This window comes from Enoplosus armatus, chromosome 11 (assembly GCF_043641665.1).
Source record: "Enoplosus armatus isolate fEnoArm2 chromosome 11, fEnoArm2.hap1, whole genome shotgun sequence".
Lineage (NCBI taxonomy): Eukaryota > Metazoa > Chordata > Actinopteri > Centrarchiformes > Enoplosidae > Enoplosus > Enoplosus armatus.
The window spans coordinates 12,434,700-12,454,401 of NC_092190.1; the positions used below are offsets into that span (position 1 = coordinate 12,434,700).

Below are 19,702 nucleotides of genomic sequence, written 5' to 3' on the forward strand. Positions count from 1 at the left end.
CAAAGGAGAGTGTAATTACTGGCCAGGCCCATAAACTCATTTAGGCCAGACGTCTAGCCATTTCTATAGCTTTATTGGACCGCGTTTCTTCCTGCTTTAAAGTAATTATTCGTACAAGTTGGACAATAAATTGGAAATCCGCCGCAACACCTCTCCCAATCGTAAACACTTTATTAGCCTACTTGTTCTTCTACGTTTCAAATCCTCTGTTTGAAAAAAATAAGTTTAACACTTAGTATTTAACTTCCTTTAAGATTAAAGATCCATTTCATCTCTGCAGATTCGATTATTAGCTGCAAATAAGAAGATGTAACTGTCAAACACTGACAGTCTCTTTCTCTCTATATACACACATTTTGTGTTGTATTTTTCTCTCGTGCAAGACATTGTGCTGCAGTAGCAGCCTCAACGTGAACAAGGCCTCAGGGAATATTCTTTGGTTTAAAAAAATCTAATTACTTGAATGAAACAACCCACCATCATACCAGAAACATGCAGAGAAAGTTGTTAAATGTGTAACTAGAGGAAATGTAAATAAATATATTGATGTTTAAGCTAAAATGGATAGTTTGCGTTCCCCAAATACAGCAGCAACTCACTTTGCTCTGTGAGGAAGAACGCACGCCTGTTTTTCAGCCAAGTCCTGATGCAGCATTTCCATGTGGGTGTTTACTGAAACAGATAGTAGTCAAAGAAGTTTAGCTGTGAAAATGTTTTATATACAACTCCAAATTCTTAACAGCTATAAAAGCAATAAACATAGGCACGTTTCCTACAGTGGGGGGATGCTTGACAAATCTGAGAAACCGCTTGAACATCCCAGTGTGTGTTTTTGTGTGTAATTGTAAAACAGAGAACATTTCAGATGGCTTGAATCCGCATTTGACTGATCCTGTCTGTATCCCACCAAGACGAATTCCTGCACATGTGGTTTTGAGACTGACACGCAACATTACGCTACCTTGAGGGTCTAGAAATATGAAATAAAATGGCTACCGAGGCTCCTAGCAAAATGTATGCAATTGTTCAGATGGCTTCCTTGGTACAAACATTAAATGTGTGAAACGGCAGCAGCAGTGATTTCATAGCTGCTCCTTGCTGCCTCTCTCTCTGTTCATCTTCTTCATTTTCATCCTCCTGTTCTGGAACCAGATCTTCACTTGTCTCTCGGTTAAACTCAGTATGCGGGCGACTTCATAGCGCCGGTCTCTTGTCAAATACATGTTGTAGAGGAACTCCTTCTCCAGCTCTAAAGTCTGATATTTGGTGTACGGGCATCGCTTCTTTCTCGTTGAGCGTGCGTGAATCCAGTTTGCCGCAGGGTTGCCTGGAAAAAAACACACACATGGGAAGAAAGATACACATGAAGCAGAGACACGTGTGATGAGGATGTTTTTGATTTTAAACTTCAATGACTTTCAGTGAATGGAGCCCAAATTGGAGATCTGGGACATGTAAAGGACACTGGTGTGGTTGCAGGAATCCAAAGTAAAATGAGAAATAGTTAAATAAATAGACAATGAGAAAAATGCGCAAAATGGCTCTATATTACATGTTTTCCTGTTTTTAGTGATAGGTCTCCACCAAAGGAAGAAAATTAATCTAACACTAAAGTCTCATCGACATGGAGCAATGCGTATCTATTTTGGGTGTCCTGTGACATGAAAAACTTTAGGATCCCCTGTAAGAACACTTGCAGGGCGGGTTTTTTTTCCCCCTTCCCGAGCCGCGGTATAGTACGAGACACTTTTATAGGTTAGTAAAAGTGGAGGTTTTACACACCCAGCTCAAACAGTTCTTAGGGTTGTAAATCAGGACGGGCTATTTCGTTTACTTACTTGGGTCAAGTTGTTGTTGTTTCTCCTCTTTTGGCTCGCTGTGGCTCGAAAGCTCACTTCCACTGTGCTCTTTGGTCGCCTTTTCCGGACGCTCCGGGACTCCACACGCGAATTCGCGGGCGAGCGGCCGAGCCTCTGCCTCCAACGCGTCGCCCTCTGTAGCTTTCGGTGGCAGGACCTCTGGCTTTGTCCCGTACGGCCGACCGCTGCTGGAGTGAAATCCGGCAAATGAAACGTGGTTGGAGATGGGGTCCATCCAGGAGCGGACGCCGACATATCTGCCGTCCGACGCGGGCAGATGGGACTGGTGGTGGTGGTGGTGGTGCACGTACGGGTGATAAATCCCCTGCGGATGAACCGAGGACCAGGACGACGAGAAAACGGCGGACTTTGGTGCGAAATTGCAAGAGGAGAAGTCTGCATTGTCCCCAGCACCTGACGGCCTCGGGGTCACCATGTGTGGAGCCTGAATAAAGCGAGCACCGTACACATCCTCCGGCTCCTGCCCCATTATAGCGTCCACATAGCAGTTACTGAGAGTGCCACTGGAAGACATTTTTGATCTCTTCCTACTCATATAATAAGGGTTGCACTGTTACGGGAAGCTTCCCTCTATGAACAATCATAGTATTTTTGCTGGCCTGCATCTACAGGGATTGGTTACATGGATCACGTGGTCATATTTACCAATACAGCGAGTAAATCAATCCTGCCCTTGCTCTCTTTTTTTCTCGTCAGGTTTAATTTAGCTTTTCATTTCACAAATAATAAAAAGCCCCATCAGATGTGACTGGAGGGAGAAAACAAACGCTCAAATGAACGCAAATGGTTTTCTTTTTTTTCTTCTGTTTCTCATGTGAGGGTGGCTGCAACAACACAAGCAGTTAAAGAAAAAGGAATAAGACTCTTTTTCCCCCCAAACACAGTCCAACACGGATTCTCTGTATCTTATTGTTTGAGGAAACTCTTATAATATCGTCCTGATACCCTCAAAGCTAGTAAAATGGTTTATAGACTTACGGAGTCCTCGTAAAAGAGATGTAATAACATGTTGTAAAATAACAGACGCCATTTCCGTTCACAATGCGGTGTGTCCATTGTTAATATTCGGCAAGGAAACATATTTTCTGGGTTGGTTTAATTTTTAAAGCTATAAGCCGGAAACGGCAGTTGTGAAATTATTGTATTCATTCAAAGGGAGGGCAATAAGGTCTTTATGTATCAATAAATGTTTTATGAGGTGCGTGTGATTATACATGCCGTCAATAAAAAAAAAAGAAGAAAGACTTGGAGAAGCCATGTGCATCTGTGCACTGCTGTCTGAAAGGTGTAATTTAAATGTAAAATACTTCTTGGCTTTTTAAGTTGGAATTAACTTCTATTTTTTGCTTGTTTTGACGCCGTTTGTTGACCTTCAGCCCAGACAAAAAGAAGCACATTTCAAAAAAGGAAAAGGTCCAGATTCAGTCAGATCCGCAGGCTGGATCAGACTGACAGTTACATGTAATTTAATCACAGAGAAATCTGAAAATATGAAGTGATTCTGTGCTATGAACAGAAATGCAGCGTGGCTACTGAGGCCTGTGTCGCTCGGAAGGAAAGAAGGGCAGATTGTTGCCTGTGAATTTGTGCTTGAACATAACTTTCCCCCGCCTGATGGTCCTGATAGACTATCACTTTGGTCACAAGCAGGCCTGAAAATAATAGCAACACCATGTTTATTGGATTACACGACTCCCGCCTCTTTGCGTGTCTCTGCTGCACCCTTCAAACACGCCAATAGACGATTGACAGTAAACGGCAGCAGTGGATGGAAGATTCTACTATTTAGGGTATTTTGGTTCAAATATTTTTTTGTTTTAATTTTAAGTTTAAAAGTTTAATTTCACACAAATCAGTCTGTATGTTTCAATTTGTCTTCAGGAAGCGGCAGCATCTTTAAAAGCATGTAATAATATGTTAAATATTGTATCACAACTTCAAAACCCGCATGTGTTAAAACTGCTGGTAGCCCACAAACTAAATATTTTACAGTCTAAGCTTTTAGGCTCCTCGTCAGATGAAGATGAAGCATAATTGTAAACATTTAGTGAAATTAGAAACACACGTTAAGAACATTTTTGAGATACCATTTCTCTTTGCAGTAAAGTCCAAAAGATCCGTTTAGATTCAGATAGATTTAGGTTCCTCCTCGTGACGGTTTTAAACAAAGTCGTGCCTGTGTCAGTGCAAATAAAACCGCAGATTTCCACAGTGATAACTGAGATAAATGTAGACCAGAGACTCCGATAGCATAAACAAATACAAAACAAGATTATTTGACAATTTATTGCAAGATACATGCCACAAACATGCAATAAATTCACAGATTAACATCGTTTCCCGACACTTTGAAAAGGCCCATAGAAACATCTCACTATCGAGCAAATGGCTTGCACCCACTGTAAAACAAATGTTGCACTACACGAGAATTAAATGTGCTTTCATGACTGAAACAGAGTAACTCTTTCCAAACAGCTCACCATCACGACACAACAGAATATCCATGTCTACTGGCGGAGGGAAGAAATCTGCTCCTCCAATAATTTAAGACCTAAAAGTGTTACCCTGTGATAACATAAAACAAGTACATGACGCCACACAAAAGTACTAAAATTGGCATATATAGTCACAGTTTCGTTGAAATTGGAGATAAACGTCTAATGCCACGAAAGCATCAAACTGTATATGAGAGAGGGGGGAAATAAAAAGACAGCTACAACCACAGGCAACATGCAGGCTCACGAAAAGGTGAGATTTGAGGTCAGTTCACGGATGCGGTTTTCCCTGCTCATTTTCTTCAGTTTCATCCTGCGGTTCTGAAACCAGATCTTGACCTGTCTGTCGGTCAGGTTGACGCTCCTGCTGATCTCTAGGCGGCGCTCTCGGGTCAGATACATATTGAACAGAAACTCCTTCTCCAACTCCAAGGTCTGGTGCTTTGTGTAGGGACATCTTTTCTTTCTCCCACTCTTTGCAGTTAACCAGTTGCTGGTCGGCGTGTCGCTCTTGCAGTCTGCAAAGATTCAAACAAGAGACATGTCAGTATATTTCAGCTCGAGCAAAGTCTCACCTGCTGCTTTGGATTTCACCTCTGGGAAATAACACACAATGTAAATGTTTTCCCAGAATAATTAAGTGCAGGGGGTGTTATTAGTCACGTACATGCCACCACTAATAAAATAGAAATGAAATTAATCCCCAGATGATCAAACCGCACATCTTCATGCAGCTGGAAACATTATCAACAAATCTATTAATTTCACAAGAGCTTGAAAAGCACCAAAGTGTAACCTCTGATTAAACTGTTGAAATGATCTACTTTAAATTGAATTTGAAATAGTGATTTTGTCACGTTTCAAGTTTCTAGTTAAAGATAGACTCCACATTACACAGCTGCAAAGGCATTTTTTTTAAGACTAAATTATGCATTTGTGCAACAAATATGGTCTCTATATCTGCTTACTTTAAATTCTTAGATTCTAAAAAGAAAACGTGCAATGTGCCAAAATACAAGGCAACAGATTGTGAAGATGTTTTTTTAAAAATTGCATATTATTTGAATTTAAATATCTGAGGAGAGACACAGTCTGCATGCTGCATGGTAAAAACCATTCTCTGTTGCCTATTACTGCAACCTGAGAAAGACTCTCATTAAACATTACGACTTTAGGGTTGTTTGTGTTTTATACTTGGTTTTATGGTGCTGGAGCCTTCTCAGCACTGCAGCGCCACAAGATAAAAGCTTCCATTGTAGCCAACCCACCTTTCCCTTCCGCCTGTAGCAGCTCAGGACTGGACACAGAGGCTTCCATGGAGCAGCTCTTCTCCCCCGAGCTGGACTTGGGATCCGGGCTTTCCGCGGGTGCCGGTGTCCTTGAGGTCTCGGGGTTTTGCGGGACGTCCTCGCTTTTCTTTTCCACCTCTGCGAAATTAGAAGACGCCGACGAGGACTGCGGTTTCGGGGTAACCCGGCTGAGTTGCATCAGTGTTGGGTTTGGACTCGGCGGCTCATGGCAGTAGTTTTCCTGATGCTTCCCATTCGCATAAGTTTGGCTCAGTCTGAAATAGCCCGGAACCGGGATCTCGGGACCATCGACTGGACAAGAGTCGGGAATAACGTTAGAATATGCGGGGACCTCTGACGAGCTGACTTTCTGTATTCTCTTATCGGAGTACATGCAGCAGTTACTCTCTTCCTTTATGCTCTGTGAAAATGTACAGTTTGACATCTGACTGGACGACTCTATTCTGCAGGGTCTATTCGGATCAGTCCAGTTATCTATCTGAGGTATGTACGAGTGGACATTCATGCCCATATTTTGGTGGTTGACCTCCCCTCTTTTGCCGAAAGACGGCAGGAGTCCACAGGTTTGCATTCCGTAAGTTCCCATTTCTGAGCCAGACGGCATGTACATGTTGCTGCTGGAGTAAAAGCTGTCCGTCCTGCAAGCACCAATTAACGAGTCCACTAAAAACGTGTTTGCCGCAGGAGAGCTACTGGGAAAGGACATTTTGGGGGGTTAAGTTCTTTAGAGGAGAGAGATGTCCTTTGTAAGCTGACATATCTAGGAAAAACAATCTCCGTGTAAGTCAGGATGCCTCCCGACCACATGACAAGCCCACCAATGAGATTTGAAAATGGCCTTGAGACGCAGCCTCCTCTCCCCTGCTCACACACACACACACACACACACACACACACACAACACACAAGTACTGCGGATGCAGACGTGGTCAACAGCGACACCTACAACGCGGACTTGAAATTGGCTCGCGCAGGCAAGCAGGGGGCATCGCGAGAGCTGTTCAACAAAACTGAAGCGATCACATTAAAAACAAAAAAATAAAGTAAAAATAAAAGAAAAAAAAGATTTGAATGACCTCAGAAAATTGTTCACTTTCCTTTTGATCACCTGTTCAACAACAGAAGTCCTGGAGTGTTTTCAATGTGTAAAATGCTTCAAAGGATGTGTGTTTCTTTGTGTGAGAGACAGACTGAGTGTGTGTGTGTGTGTGTGTGTGTGTGTGTGTGTGTAAAATGCTGCCTTCATGGCGCATAGGCGACAACTGCAGACTATTTGACAGAATGTAACCATGAATTTAATGTTTTTATTTTTTTATTCAACCATTCACACAACTCCAAGCCCACCGACGACAGAGCTCACGTTACCTGTATTTGCATTCATTTTACTGTCTCTTTGAATGAAAATAAGAATGAAAACAAAAGAATAAAGACGAATTGTAAGTGTAATGTTTGCTCAGTTTTTTTTTTTCATTAATTCAGGGTTTGAAGTATGTAACATTTTTTTGCACAGGATGTGAAACAGCACCAAACCATCTGATGTTAAGGACAACGACCATTTATATTTCCTGTAAGATGTCAGCATTAAAATAAGGAATCTATAATGTGGGTACATTACCAGATACAACAAGCTCTGTGTGCATGAAGGTCAACACTAATGGTCCTGCGAGGCTTTACTTTTTAAATAAATTACACTTCAGACTGATAAAAATTGGTCCTTTATTATTTGCACAGATTATTAAGCACAATATCTTTATGTCACATGTATTTCCGATGTTCAAATGCAAAGTTACAAAATAAAAACCTGCGGGAGGTGGCGGTGTACACAGCCTGGGGATTATTTTGTTTTAGTCTGTAAGGAAGGCAAATGTGCGCCTGATAAGCTGCTGGAGGGGAAAATAAAAAATACTTTGTACCTGAAAATATCTATCGACCAAAGATCAGAAGTCAGACAGTACATGTCTTTAGAAATAAACAAATGAACACAACACAGTAAATGCGGCTTGAAATAATTATATCTTTGGTATTTATGCGACCAGCTTTAAATAATCATACAACTTGTGTTTGAGGATCGTGTGCCCGGTCTACTAGATATTTACAGTTGGTGGTAAATAAGCATTTGTAGTATGCAAATCATCTCAACATCACAGGACACACAAATAACGAAGCACAGGCTTTTTACCCCAAATATGATGACGGAATATATGCAGAAAATACATTCCTGGTTGTAGCCTACCACAATCTGTTACATCTAACTGAGACGTCTGACAACATGAACATCATTTTTGTTTTAATAATCAGGTTTCTAATAATGACAATTGCTCAAAGATAACATTGGGCTATTTTGCAAATCCTGTAATGCACTGAACCGAATTAAAAAGATCTTTAATATGGGAGAATATTCTTCAGGTATAGTCAACAATTCATACACGCACAAAATACACGCAAGTACCGTAAAAGTGGGAGAAAATTAGACCTCAGGGTCATGTGGTTGGTGGTAATAATAATAATAATAATAATAATAATAATATACCAGGAGATCCACTGATATTTAAAACTTGAGGGTAAAGCTTATACAAATAAAAAAGAAAAGGGTTGAGTTACTCGAAAAAAAGGACAGACATTGTTGTAGTTTCAGGCAAAACCGAAAGCTTGAAACAACAAAAATACTTCTGTCCTCTTTTGGAGCAGATGAAGGAAAATGTAATAATAGTTAATACAGTTGCAAAACTGAATGAAATGAAAGGAAATGTATAGCATATTTAAGTCAACAATCCCCCTCGATGCCGTAACATCTGGAGCCTGCAGAGAGTTTGCGGCCTTCAGGTGAAGATCGAAGTCTGTATTTTAAATGGTTCAGATGACAAAGACACGCAGTAGACGCACATTTATTATGTTTGCCCTTCCAACACTTGAACATGACTTGTAAATGTATTTGTCGCCTGGAAGACACTGGATTCTCATTAATTAAACTGAGCACTGAGTGAAAAATATAATGTGTGTCAAGATAAGCTGTGCTCTTACTCTCTCAAGAGAAACTGTAGCCTGCACGCTTGAATGGTTTGATACATAAAAGAAAATGATTGTGGACATTTTTTTAAATGAAAAAAATATATACATTCTGTTGAAAACACGACATAGTTCGGGCTACTGGATGCAGTTTGAATTAAAAATAAAAGTGCAAATAAAAGCTGCGTTGAAGGGATTATTCCTCTACTGAAGGATTTTCATGTAGGGTGGATGTTAAATTTGGCTGAACTCTGCATTTCCACTGGCTGCCAAAGCTGCAAGTCTGCCCTCATGTGGATACACCGAGAAGCAAAGTGAAACACCCTCCACAGTTGGTAATGTCATTTCACTGTATGACATGATGACAACCCAATCAAACCTTTAATGAATCTTGGTTTTCTAATGGCCATTATGGGAAATAACCGGAGATTTGACACATCACAAATGAAATAAACAGGAATCCCCCTCCAACCCTTTTTTTTTCTTTCATAAAAGACGCTGAAACAGGGGGTGTAATTGTTGCTGCAAATATGTAAAGTGAAAATAATAATCCACTGCTGGCATCACATGAATTATCAATAAAGCGACGGTTTGTGTGGAATCAATGCATTTATTTACTCCGTCTTTGGTTATAAAAACAGCACATAGATATACATTACTGAGGTAAAGCATGGCGCCCAGATGATTTCACTTCTCGAAGAGCCAGCCTGGGGTTAATGTATAGTAAAGATGGATACGTTTCACCAGCATTAATCAAAGAAACGCGCATTTTACGCAACAATTGGAAATCTTCCTCCTTTGCAGATTTAGAGGCGTCAAAGCTACATTTCGCATACTGAGAACACTAGAAGAGCAGATAAACTTGAAACATTACCTATGCTTTCATTTGGCGGTCCTTGTTAGTATATCCTCCATTGCCTCCCAGCCAACACTGGTACACATTAGTAACATATCGGATGCGTAAAGGAGCTACATATGGACCGGGATGAGCAGAAGTCTCTTGAATCCTAACATTTGTAGCCTGGAGCGAAACTACTTTGAGACAGGAAAGAGATTCAGTCCTCTCGTGGTCTGGGGGTTGGGACACCAAAGTCCAATAGCCCCCTATTTAGACATTTACAGCTACGTTTATTATACTGTCTAGACGGTTCAAGGTTTAGTAAACAACACAGTGTTTGAAAGCAAAAGGAAATAACGGGACCATTCAGGCCTGCAAGCGCCAAATTTCTCCATTGATGAATCTCAAAAATTCCCCCTTTTCCTCATGCTTGCTTTTGTAGGACTTGGTTAAGTTCATGTGACAAGTTTCGTGACTATGATACATTTGTCGTGTCTGCTTTATTTCACACCACAACGTGCATTACATGCGTCTTATAAATGGACATTACACAAGTTAGAAAGCCGACATATATTTTATATAAATAACTTCAAAGCGCAGCTCGCACTTTGATGAAATGCGTGTTTCCAATAGCGTGAAAATATATATGAACACAAATAAATAAATGCAGAAATTGTTTGTTTTCCAAATGCCAGATTTTTGTAACATAAACTGTTTAAACAGGATGATACGGGTTCAAATATGCAGAGGGGGCCAGTCTTTCAAACATATGTGCGTTTAGCTCCTATTTTACTGCCGTGTGTGTGTGTGTGTGTGTGTGTGTGTGTGTGTGTGCACCACTATGTCAGGTATCAGAATAAAGGATTCCCAGTGAAATACTGTAGGCGGTCGCGGTTCAGCTTTTTCTCTTTCATTCTTCTATTTTGAAACCAAATCTTCACCTGCCGATCGGACAGGTTTAACATCCTGGACAGCTGAAGCCGCTTCTCTTTGTTAATGTACACGTTGAAGAAAAACTCTCGTTCAAGTTCTCGGATCTGGTATTTGGAGTAAGGACACCTCTTCTTCCTGGACTTGGTTGATGAACCTGCAAAAGAAAAAGGGAAACGCGCAAAAATTGTATTTCAAGTCATAAAATGTGGACTATAGTTCAGTTAACAGGTTGACAAATACTTTTATTTATTTATTAATGCGCAAAGGCGCTCTCTCTGTCTCACACACACACACACACACACACACACACACACACACACACAATGAGAGAGACAACAGAGGAATTAGCATTAATAAACTTATACTGATTTTTATGCATAAGCTGCTGTATAAAGTTAGACCGTCACATTACATCCTACATGGCCTAAAAGTGTCGTTTTACTTGCACAACATTGTTTATATAAGCCGATAAAATAAACGTTTGTAATTTTGTTGTATTCCTCATCAATACATATCAATTCCAGCACAACAGTATTGTTATTAGACACAAGGCAACCTTTAAAGTATGGTTACTTAACCGTTTCCCATTGTAAATACCTTTACAACCGTAAAGTAAACCTTATTGGGATATAAAAGCTTTTGCATGCTTATAAAGAGGCACATGACCCTGGACGGGCCACGCTGGTGGACACGGCGCAGACCAGACACTCTATTGTCTGAAGTGCACATCTTATATGCAAAGACAAAGAAGAAAACACTGACTTACTCTGTTGGTTGTTCTTGTCGCCGCAGTTGGAGGATGAGTCCTCGTCGCCGCTCCCGCTCGGCTCAGCTTTGTGCTGCTCCAGTTTGGTTAAAGCCTGATTGTTGGTCGCAGCGTCTCCGGGGGCAGCAGAGTCTGTCTTTTGTCTGGGGAGCTCCGCGTTGGGCTTGTCCGAGTTAGCAGAGTCCAAAAACTGGTCGAAGCCCTGGGGAAGAACCCCATTTCGGCCGACGTTGGTGAAGAAATTGCACGGCGAGCTCGTCCCCCCGTGGTGACCGTACAAGGACTCATTTTTGAATATCGCGTCCGCCCTGCTGCTGGAGGACTGGATCAAGTCCCGATGCATTATCTCGTCCGTTGAGTAGTAGGATGCGTAATTGCCCCTGTAGTGCCATTTGCTGGGATGGTCCAGTCCATAATCCCTGAATGCGACTTCTCGAACAGGTTGGACCTGGGCTATGTTGGGAGAATAGGGGAAATTAATCTGACACGAAGTAGTCTGCGGTAAAAAGGAGGAGACTGATGTAAAATCGGGCGTCGAAACGTAATAAGTACAGCTCGGTAAATACATATTTGACGCACAGCTGCGATCATCGTATTCCGTCATATCTCTTCTTCCCTTTTCCTCTTTGCAACAGAGGAAAGGAATTGGCAGCTTTGACTGTGTCAAACTTTGTCCATCTATAGCACCACAGGCGCGTGGAAAGACCCCGCCAGGGAGAAAAAATCGGAAACGTAGGCAGACCTGCAATACATCTTGATCGATTCTTGAAGTAATTGTGTCATGTGATCCGGCCAAGAAATTACCATACATCAATATCAGTCATTAAAAACTGTCGGAGAAACTCATGTGAGCGCATGCAAGAGCCTTCATTGGCTCCCTGGCTGCAGAGGAAACTCCTCTCCAGCCTCCCTGCCCTATAGCTCACGGAAAAAAAGACATTTGTGAACCACCGCTGGAATATTTAATTGAAAGCTTTTACAGCAACATCATCTCCACCGTGTAATGACAGACTCACGCGCTCATTCCTCAATACATTTGCGCACTTTGGAAGCAGGCGTCGTGTGTTTGTAGCAACAGTTAGGTTTTGGGAAGCATTGAAGTTGACCTCCGCATTTAAAGCGCAGAGCTCTCGGAGAATGGCACCCAAGGCCACCGTGCCTGCACTCCCGCTGCACAGTTAAACCAGGAGGCTGCAGAATGATATGCCATTCACAAGCGGCTCATTAAGTCCGTTTTTATGCAAATAAATTATAGGCTTCATTGAGTGTAATCACTGTGCAGCTTTATGCTTGGAGGATATTTAAATAGGCACAAACAAACGCAGCAGGAAAACATTTGAATTCATTATAAGACACAATCCTCTTGGCCTGCTGCACGGTGCAGAGAGGCTCGGGCGCCACAAAAGAAATAAGAAGATCACAAAACTACTGTGCTATTTGTAATTATTTCATAAATCACATTGCAAAGCACGCAGACCAGCCCATGTGTTCCTCAACTTTAAAATCGGCTTGTGTGAAATGTTAAAACGATGATTTCCTGCTTGGTTTTTCATTTGTCACACCATAATAACAAATGCAGATGAGCGCGTGTGGAACGGCCAAATAAAACAGCCCGCGGTCTGCTATTGCAAATGCAGAAAGGTTGATTTTGGATGCCACAAAAAAAAACCCATTAAGCTAAGTCCATTGCAAGCATGAATCACTAAGCACATTGAGCATGGCCAAGTCTAAAACAACTGGCTTTGACCGTATGTGGTGTAGGTGATGTCCACCAAGCATTCACCCACATGCCTCTCCACCCAAATCATTTTATTGCACGAAGGCAGCGCCATGTCTGCAGGGTTTCAGGCCCTCTTCTCGGTGGAGAAAACGGAGTTAAAACACTGCTGAACGGATACCACATGCCTTCAAGCCTCCATCTATATTTTGTGTTTCTCCCCTGTGAGTATGATTTTTATATTTGTTATTCGTAAGAAAGTAGGGAAGAAAAATATTTAAAGAAAATCAAGCACATCATGGTATTTACAGGCCTGATGCTGGACATTGAAGACAAAATGATGCAAACTGTGCACCTCCAGGAGAAATGCAGCTCTTATTTGAAGGCCAGTATTGCAGCGAGAGGACAAGTCGATTCCTCACTGCTTCACTCCTGAAGGTCACACGCAATGTGGGAGCAGCTCAAAGGCGACTGCGTTTATTGTTATTGGGGGTAAAAGCCGCTCTGTGGTCGGTTTCTCTGTTTTCAACCTTCAACCACATTTAACGTTGAAACCCCCCCAGGCAGTTAACAACAAGCAAAAACAAAATCTGTGTTTATTTACAAACATTAGGCTGAAAATTAGTGACGCATCTTTACTCATCGCCAACACTCAGTGTTGCAGTGAAATGTTGAAGGATGTAATGATCGAATGAGCCTGAATCACTTCAAGTTCTCAAACAGACAAATGGACGTGAAGGCGACCTGTTGCTGGACACTTGTGTGACTCTTTCTTTATAGTTTGTGGCTTTTATAGCCTCAATTTATCTGTTTGCTGTGAAGAATTTTAAATTTGGATTCCTTATTGTTATTATTACTCGATCCATTTTGCAATTTAATTCAATTCAATTTTATTATATAGAGACAAATCATAACAGAACTCATCTCAGGGCACTTTTCATAAGGCAGGTCCAACCCGTCCTCTTTATAGTATTATTTACAGAGACCCAACAATTCCCATTGCTCTTTGGCACTAAAATATTGTACAATGTTTAATGTGCTGAGCGTTAACTGACATTCAGACAGATAATACATTTTCCCTTCAACATGCAGGCCAGAAGTTTTAAGGGACCAAACTTGAATTTAACTTAAATATTCGTGCTACTGAGCCTGTTTTGCTGTGCGTGATACTGACGTTAATAATCACAATTCCACCAAAATATATATGAGAAGCTACTTCAAATTTGGTTACAGAAATATACATTTAGTAAATTCTATACCCTCACAAAAAGCAGCTTTTGTGCTAATATTGAGGGAAGTAGAAATGCACAGCCTACTAACTTGACCTTAACTTTGTTTTGGCGCCCCCACTATCTTAAGGAGCCGCAGCTATATGACGCAGTCTGGCTGCGTTTGGCAGTAAAGCAATAAAACAACAAATACTGAAGGAAAACGTTGCGTATCGGACGCATAGAAAACTCAGTGTGGCTGTTCAAAACAGTGTGAGCAATAAAAACTAATAGTAGGTGAAACGTGTTGTGAGGGAAGGACTTTAAGCTGAGAAAAAAAACAGGCAAACCTCGAGCTGGAACACGACAGGCCCGCAGCATATGCGTGCAGGTAGTGTGCAAAATAATATATTGAAAATATAGAAAGTTTGTGCCACTAAAAAGGACACATTTAGACCGAACAGCTCTACAAAATTAAAGACCAAAACTGGGAAAAACTGAGATCTGTAACGGTCACTAATGGAGGGACCATCTCTTCACGTCCCATTACAAATCATTGGGTTTGAAATGTTTCTGTCTTTCATGAACCTTTAATGTGACTGCAGCGTGATGTTCTGCAGAGAAACAGTTGCAGCGATGATGTAATGAGATGGTCCATTAATAGATTCACTCTCATGTGTGCTGCTCTGTTGGCTTGAGCCTCTGGCCTCAGAACCAGACGGACCACTTGTGACCTTAAACTTTGTCTGTTTCTCAACCACAATGTGAAAACAACACTTTACACGTTTTGGTAAATATTACAAGTGTTTTGGTGAATATAAACAATGACTCGTAGCATAGAAATGCTGAAAGCACACAGAGGAGCCTGTTTCGGGGGACGTATAAAGTAACATACATTATCACTGAGAAATGAAAGGATGCTTCTTTTTTTTTTTTTACACCAGATCTGTTTGGTCACAGCCACAGTAGCTTCCCTCTGACATGGAGTTTTTGCCTGTGCGTGTGAGCTGCTGCTGTGTTGTATATTTACTGTGAGCAGGAATTACGCGTCTGCGCAGAGTAGGAAAAGCTAAATAGACACAAAAGAACACGTGACTCACACTGAAGAAAACACAAATATACAAGTTTTAAACATATATGATATATATCTTTTCAAAGCACTGTTACGAAGTATTTTCTACTGAATTTACAACTAAAAGTGGATGGTAATACAATGTTGGTGATTTTGTTTTGCTGGTTTTTGCTGGAACTATTTTAATTCTCTTTTGAAGCTGCATGATGAAGACAGTTGTTTACTACAGGGACAGCTGAATGTTAGGACGTTTCATTTCAAACATGCTATTAAAGTGTCTGTGTATAAAAGACAACGAATACTTTCCTTCCATGCACACATGATCAACGTGTGAAGTGAGGAGTATTCAGTTCATCTTCAGAGAAAGGCAACATCTCCCGCACACGCTGGTCTTTCCAACGCTGCAGGCAGCCAAAAAAAACATTGAGGTCTCCCGAATAAATCCCCCAGACTTCTATTGTAAAACTGGAGAAATAAGTTGAAAGAGGTGCTAACTATTGACACATTTTATATATTCAAAGATAAATATAATGAGCTAGTGAGCGACTGACTGAGTGACCGTGAACAAAACTATAGTATATAAAGTTGAAGGCTATAAGTTCAATCCTCCATTCAATATACTGCCTACAAATATAAAACAATTCACATGATGTACAATCATTTGTCTACAGGTCATTTAAGAATAGTCTTTATTTAATCCATTTTACAAAATCTCTTGTCCGTGCGTAAAAAGATGGCTGCTCTAATGCGTATGTTCACCAATGACGTGCTTTCTGGAATAATTCATACCTAAATCCCAAGTGAAATATTTTGTATGTGTTGATGAGACTGGATCTACAGAGCCGGAGGGATTCTGATGCATCTGATTTGTGATTGTGCAGAATAGCAACACAACACCAGTCTGACAGCAAAGGTCCCGCTCATTTATAAGAGCTGAACCAACAATGTTTCGTATCCACAAACACTTGTTTTGAAGGCATTTGAAGTAAACACCTTCCAGCACTGAACGCGGCGCAAATCTTTTCCTCCACAGACTTTGAATGTGGACGCGGCCGCATAGAACAAAAAGCAATGTGACCTTTCTTAATTAATCAGATTTACAATCAATGTGGGGAGAAAATCAGGCATTTAATTGAATAACAGCAATTAGGAAATAGACATGCAATCATAATATATTTTGAAATACTGACTTTAGTCAATGTTTCATCCGTCCGTAAACATGAACTTGACTGTTTGCTTCCACATTAGACCTACACCACATGCGTAGACCGCCATACAAAATACACAAAAACATATAGAACCATATTCCTGATTAAATAGGTCTGACATCTGAGCCGGAACAGAAACAATAGGGCTTAACGGTTTATCATACTCCGCAGCTATAGGCCAGCAGGAGCCAGGGCCTCTGCGCATTTGGCGAATCTCAAAATCAGAAATGACAAACTCTGTAGAATATATTGCATCTTAACCTGCAATGCGTTTTCTTTTTTAATTACCACTCATATGATTGCAGTTGTTGGGACTGGATGGAACTGTAGCCTACTATGTGACAGGAATACAAACACTTTATACATATTTATAAATATAAGTCCATGCCACAGACCGAGAGGGCACGTGATGTGCTGCAACATTCATAGTAACACCGCATTATCACTGTGCGCGCTGCTGGTCACGATCAAGTCCAAAGGTCGTCAGTACGCAGAGAAAGCATGCTCGCGCACCATCAGTCGTTTCTTCTTCATCCTCCGGTTCTGAAACCAGATCTTCACTTGCTGGTCGCTCAGGTCCAGTCTGTCCGACAGCTCCTTGCGTTTCTGTCTGTTGATGAATTCATTCATCATAAACTCATTCTCAAGTTCAGCCAGCTGTAGCTTCGAGTAAGGCTTTCTCTTCTTTCTGGTTTTCAATTGTGACGAGCACCACGGGGCACCTGGAGGGAGCAGAGGTACAAACAAGTTTTATACTTTAAATTAACACCAAGTTCAGCCACAGTGAAATAAACTGAAGAGAAAATTGCTCCCTATTGCACTGCTTGTAGTGTAGCATTAGAAGTAAATAGTGGAAGTCACACCCACTGTAGCCTACATATAGAAAGAAACGGGCTAATATTACTATGAACCCCAGACACAGCAGGATATTATGGCAATATTAAAATAATAATGCTGCCACAGGAGATATAAACTGACCATAAAATAGTCATATGAAGTCATTACATGATGTCACACACAAACTATAAAGGTCTCCATGTAACTCCTATATAACAATATTTGATTAGCACTTTATACAGATGTGACAGCAACAAGAAGCACAGATCTGCTTCGTCCCTGTTGTGTTATGATGGTTTTGTGAACTAAATAAAAACAGTGGAAATGCTGCTGGAACAAAATAGTTCTATAAAATATAAAACAGGCTACTTAACCTTCTGCAAAAGTCGTCCTGGAGCATGTGTGACTTAACGATGCGTGAACGGGATTCTGCTCCCGTTTGGTGTCGTTCACATTTAGTGGACCTGCTGAATCCGGATCATGCTGGGCCGCAGAGCTGTGAGACCGGTCCAGACCCGAGAAGCCGCGGTCACTGGCGGCCACATGCTCCACGGCGTAAACTTCATCTTGTCTGCCGGACTCGTGCGTCTTGTGGTTCGTGTTCTGAAAGCATCGAGGCGACTCCTCCAAATGCGCCTTGACGTGGCCGCTGGAGGAGTTTGAATTTATAGACACCGAGTTGGACAGAAACGGCGGACAGTAGCCTCCAAAGGCGCGGCTCTGTGGTGGTGCTGCCGGTCCAGACGTGCACGAACTTGATGAAGTCCACGGGAGCGTGCACACCTCTCTCCTATTGTACTGGATCTGATGCAGCCCCGGTATGGGGGCTCCATTACCCCGCAAGTTGGAGAAATACAGCGACTCGGGGGGCGCAAAATTCAACAAAGAACCAACATAACCGGGATTTAAAGGATTCCGCTCACACATTTCCATTGAGCTTCCCTCAAACGCTTCTTGCAAGCCTTTTAGCAACTCCTGAAGAATAAAGGGTAGGTAATTGTTGATTTGTTAATACGGCGTCACGTGATATGCAAAATATGTTGTTCCGCCCCATCCTCGCTCCCTAAAGCAAAATACTCCATGAGGAAATATTTTGGTATTGGGTGGGTGGGGGATGAAGTTAAATTCTAACCATCTGGGTAGTCAGGAATATTTTGACAATATTTGGCTCATTTTAGTCTCATTTTTGTCTTTTGGTATCATTGTGCTGAGACATGAAGGACAACAAGGTGACCATCGACTGACCCATATAGTACAAGGGTAAATGCAGGGCCTTAAATGCACCACAGGAGACTCGAGACAATACAAGCCCGCATTCATAGCCTTCATGAAATACCTCTAGTGTACACTTATCATAATTACACTGAGTAATTTTGGGATATAAGGTTCATTGATATGAAATACTGTAATTTAAAGTACAGTAAATGAAGAATACCAACCACTATAGATGGATAGATGTTCATCAAAACAAAAGTCATAAAAAAAATCCACTTTTCCCACATGTAATCTCAACAACAATGCAACAGAAGCCTCACACAGACAGCATCCATTGGAGGACCATTGTATTAGGCAACATGATATTAATACAGTGCAGCCCTGGAGGTGTTGCTTTGTAAACAGAGTAGCTTTTGTTCGTGTCGGCTGAAGACTGAAAACAACATACGAGAAACAAAATGAAATGTATAGACGCCGAAAATCCATATCGACTTCTGCAGAAACATCCTCGGCCAGAAACCGTTCATCTCGTGCTTCTGTAGTATTTGAATGAACTTCACCATAACTCGCTTAAAACTGTTAGCAGCATTGAGTTTGAAAAGCCTGCAGGTTTCCATAAGGACCTAATTCTTATATCTGTAAGGCTAAAATAAATTTAACCTATAGTGCAATGTAATGTAATGCAGTTTAGGTTGATGGTGTCTATATAAAAGAAGGACCTTTAGTATTTTCCGAAGTGAAGAAAAGGACCATTACAACAGTCATCTCTGTATAAAAGCTTCTGCATGGCTCCTCTACTGTACTATTACGAGCGTGAATCTCGTCAAATGTTAGCACATTTAAATAAAGTGTAAAAGAAGAACATCCCCTTGCAAAAAATTATAACACTACGGTATACATTTAAAACGGAAATTTAAATTATAAATATCAAATACTGTGAAAATGTAGTTATCCAAGTACGTTTTACCAGTACGAAGGAAATAAATCCACACACTCCTCATATGGGGATTTAACAATCTGTAACTGGCTAATTGTATAACTGTGTTTTATAAATCACCACCATAATATTACGTTACAATGTTACACAAAACTACACCTGGAAAGTGTACTCAGATGAAAATTAAGTAGACTAATAACAGGCCTTCATTAGGCTATTTTTGTGGGGATCATTTTTTTTTCTGCAACACAATGTCCCCCTGAAATATCTGACGTGCCGG

General features: G+C 41.1%; 4 protein-coding genes across 4 annotated transcripts; all 4 read right to left on the reverse strand.

Annotated features, from left to right (window-relative positions):
* Window positions 1-1,082: 1,082 nt before the first annotated feature.
* hoxd9a (homeobox D9a) lies at window positions 1,083-2,415 on the reverse strand. Its single transcript, XM_070914758.1, has 2 exons — window positions 1,839-2,415; window positions 1,083-1,327 (listed from the first exon to the last, which is right to left on the reverse strand). Exons 1-2 carry the CDS (start codon window positions 2,413-2,415, stop codon window positions 1,083-1,085), a joined length of 822 nt encoding a protein of 273 aa, XP_070770859.1.
* A 2,203-nt stretch (window positions 2,416-4,618) lies between these two features.
* On the reverse strand, window positions 4,619-6,443 carry hoxd10a (homeobox D10a). The gene is given in 3 exon segments (XM_070914857.1): window positions 4,619-4,893; window positions 5,644-6,397; window positions 6,399-6,443. Coding segments are annotated over 3 exon segments (1,074 nt in total).
* A 3,937-nt stretch (window positions 6,444-10,380) lies between these two features.
* Window positions 10,381-12,039, reverse strand: hoxd11a (homeobox D11a). The gene is made up of 2 exons (XM_070914696.1): window positions 11,229-12,039; window positions 10,381-10,616 (listed from the first exon to the last, which is right to left on the reverse strand). The coding sequence occupies exons 1-2, from the start codon at window positions 12,037-12,039 to the stop codon at window positions 10,381-10,383; spliced, it is 1,047 nt and encodes a 348-aa protein (XP_070770797.1).
* A 4,877-nt stretch (window positions 12,040-16,916) lies between these two features.
* Window positions 16,917-18,203, reverse strand: hoxd12a (homeobox D12a). The gene is made up of 2 exons (XM_070915021.1): window positions 17,645-18,203; window positions 16,917-17,155 (listed from the first exon to the last, which is right to left on the reverse strand). The coding sequence occupies exons 1-2, from the start codon at window positions 18,201-18,203 to the stop codon at window positions 16,917-16,919; spliced, it is 798 nt and encodes a 265-aa protein (XP_070771122.1).
* Between the last annotated feature and the right edge of the window lie 1,499 nt (window positions 18,204-19,702).

Bases quoted from the DNA above. Each gene is read 5' to 3' on its own strand.
- hoxd12a (XM_070915021.1), bottom strand. From the start codon at position 18,203: ATGGAAATGTGTGAGCGGAATCCTTTAAATCCCGGTTATGTTGGTTCT. The intron at 17,156-17,644 runs GTTAAGTAGCCT...TGCTCCCTCCAG, and splicing joins CAGGACGACTTTTGCAGAAG to GTGCCCCGTGGTGCTCGTCA.
- hoxd9a (XM_070914758.1), bottom strand. From the start codon at position 2,415: ATGAGTAGGAAGAGATCAAAAATGTCTTCCAGTGGCACTCTCAGTAAC. The intron at 1,328-1,838 runs GTAAGTAAACGA...GTTTTTTTCCAG, and splicing joins ACAACAACAACTTGACCCAA to GCAACCCTGCGGCAAACTGG.
- hoxd11a (XM_070914696.1), bottom strand. From the start codon at position 12,039: ATGTATGGTAATTTCTTGGCCGGATCACATGACACAATTACTTCAAGA. The intron at 10,617-11,228 runs GTAAGTCAGTGT...TTTCTTTTGCAG, and splicing joins CGACAAGAACAACCAACAGA to GTTCATCAACCAAGTCCAGG.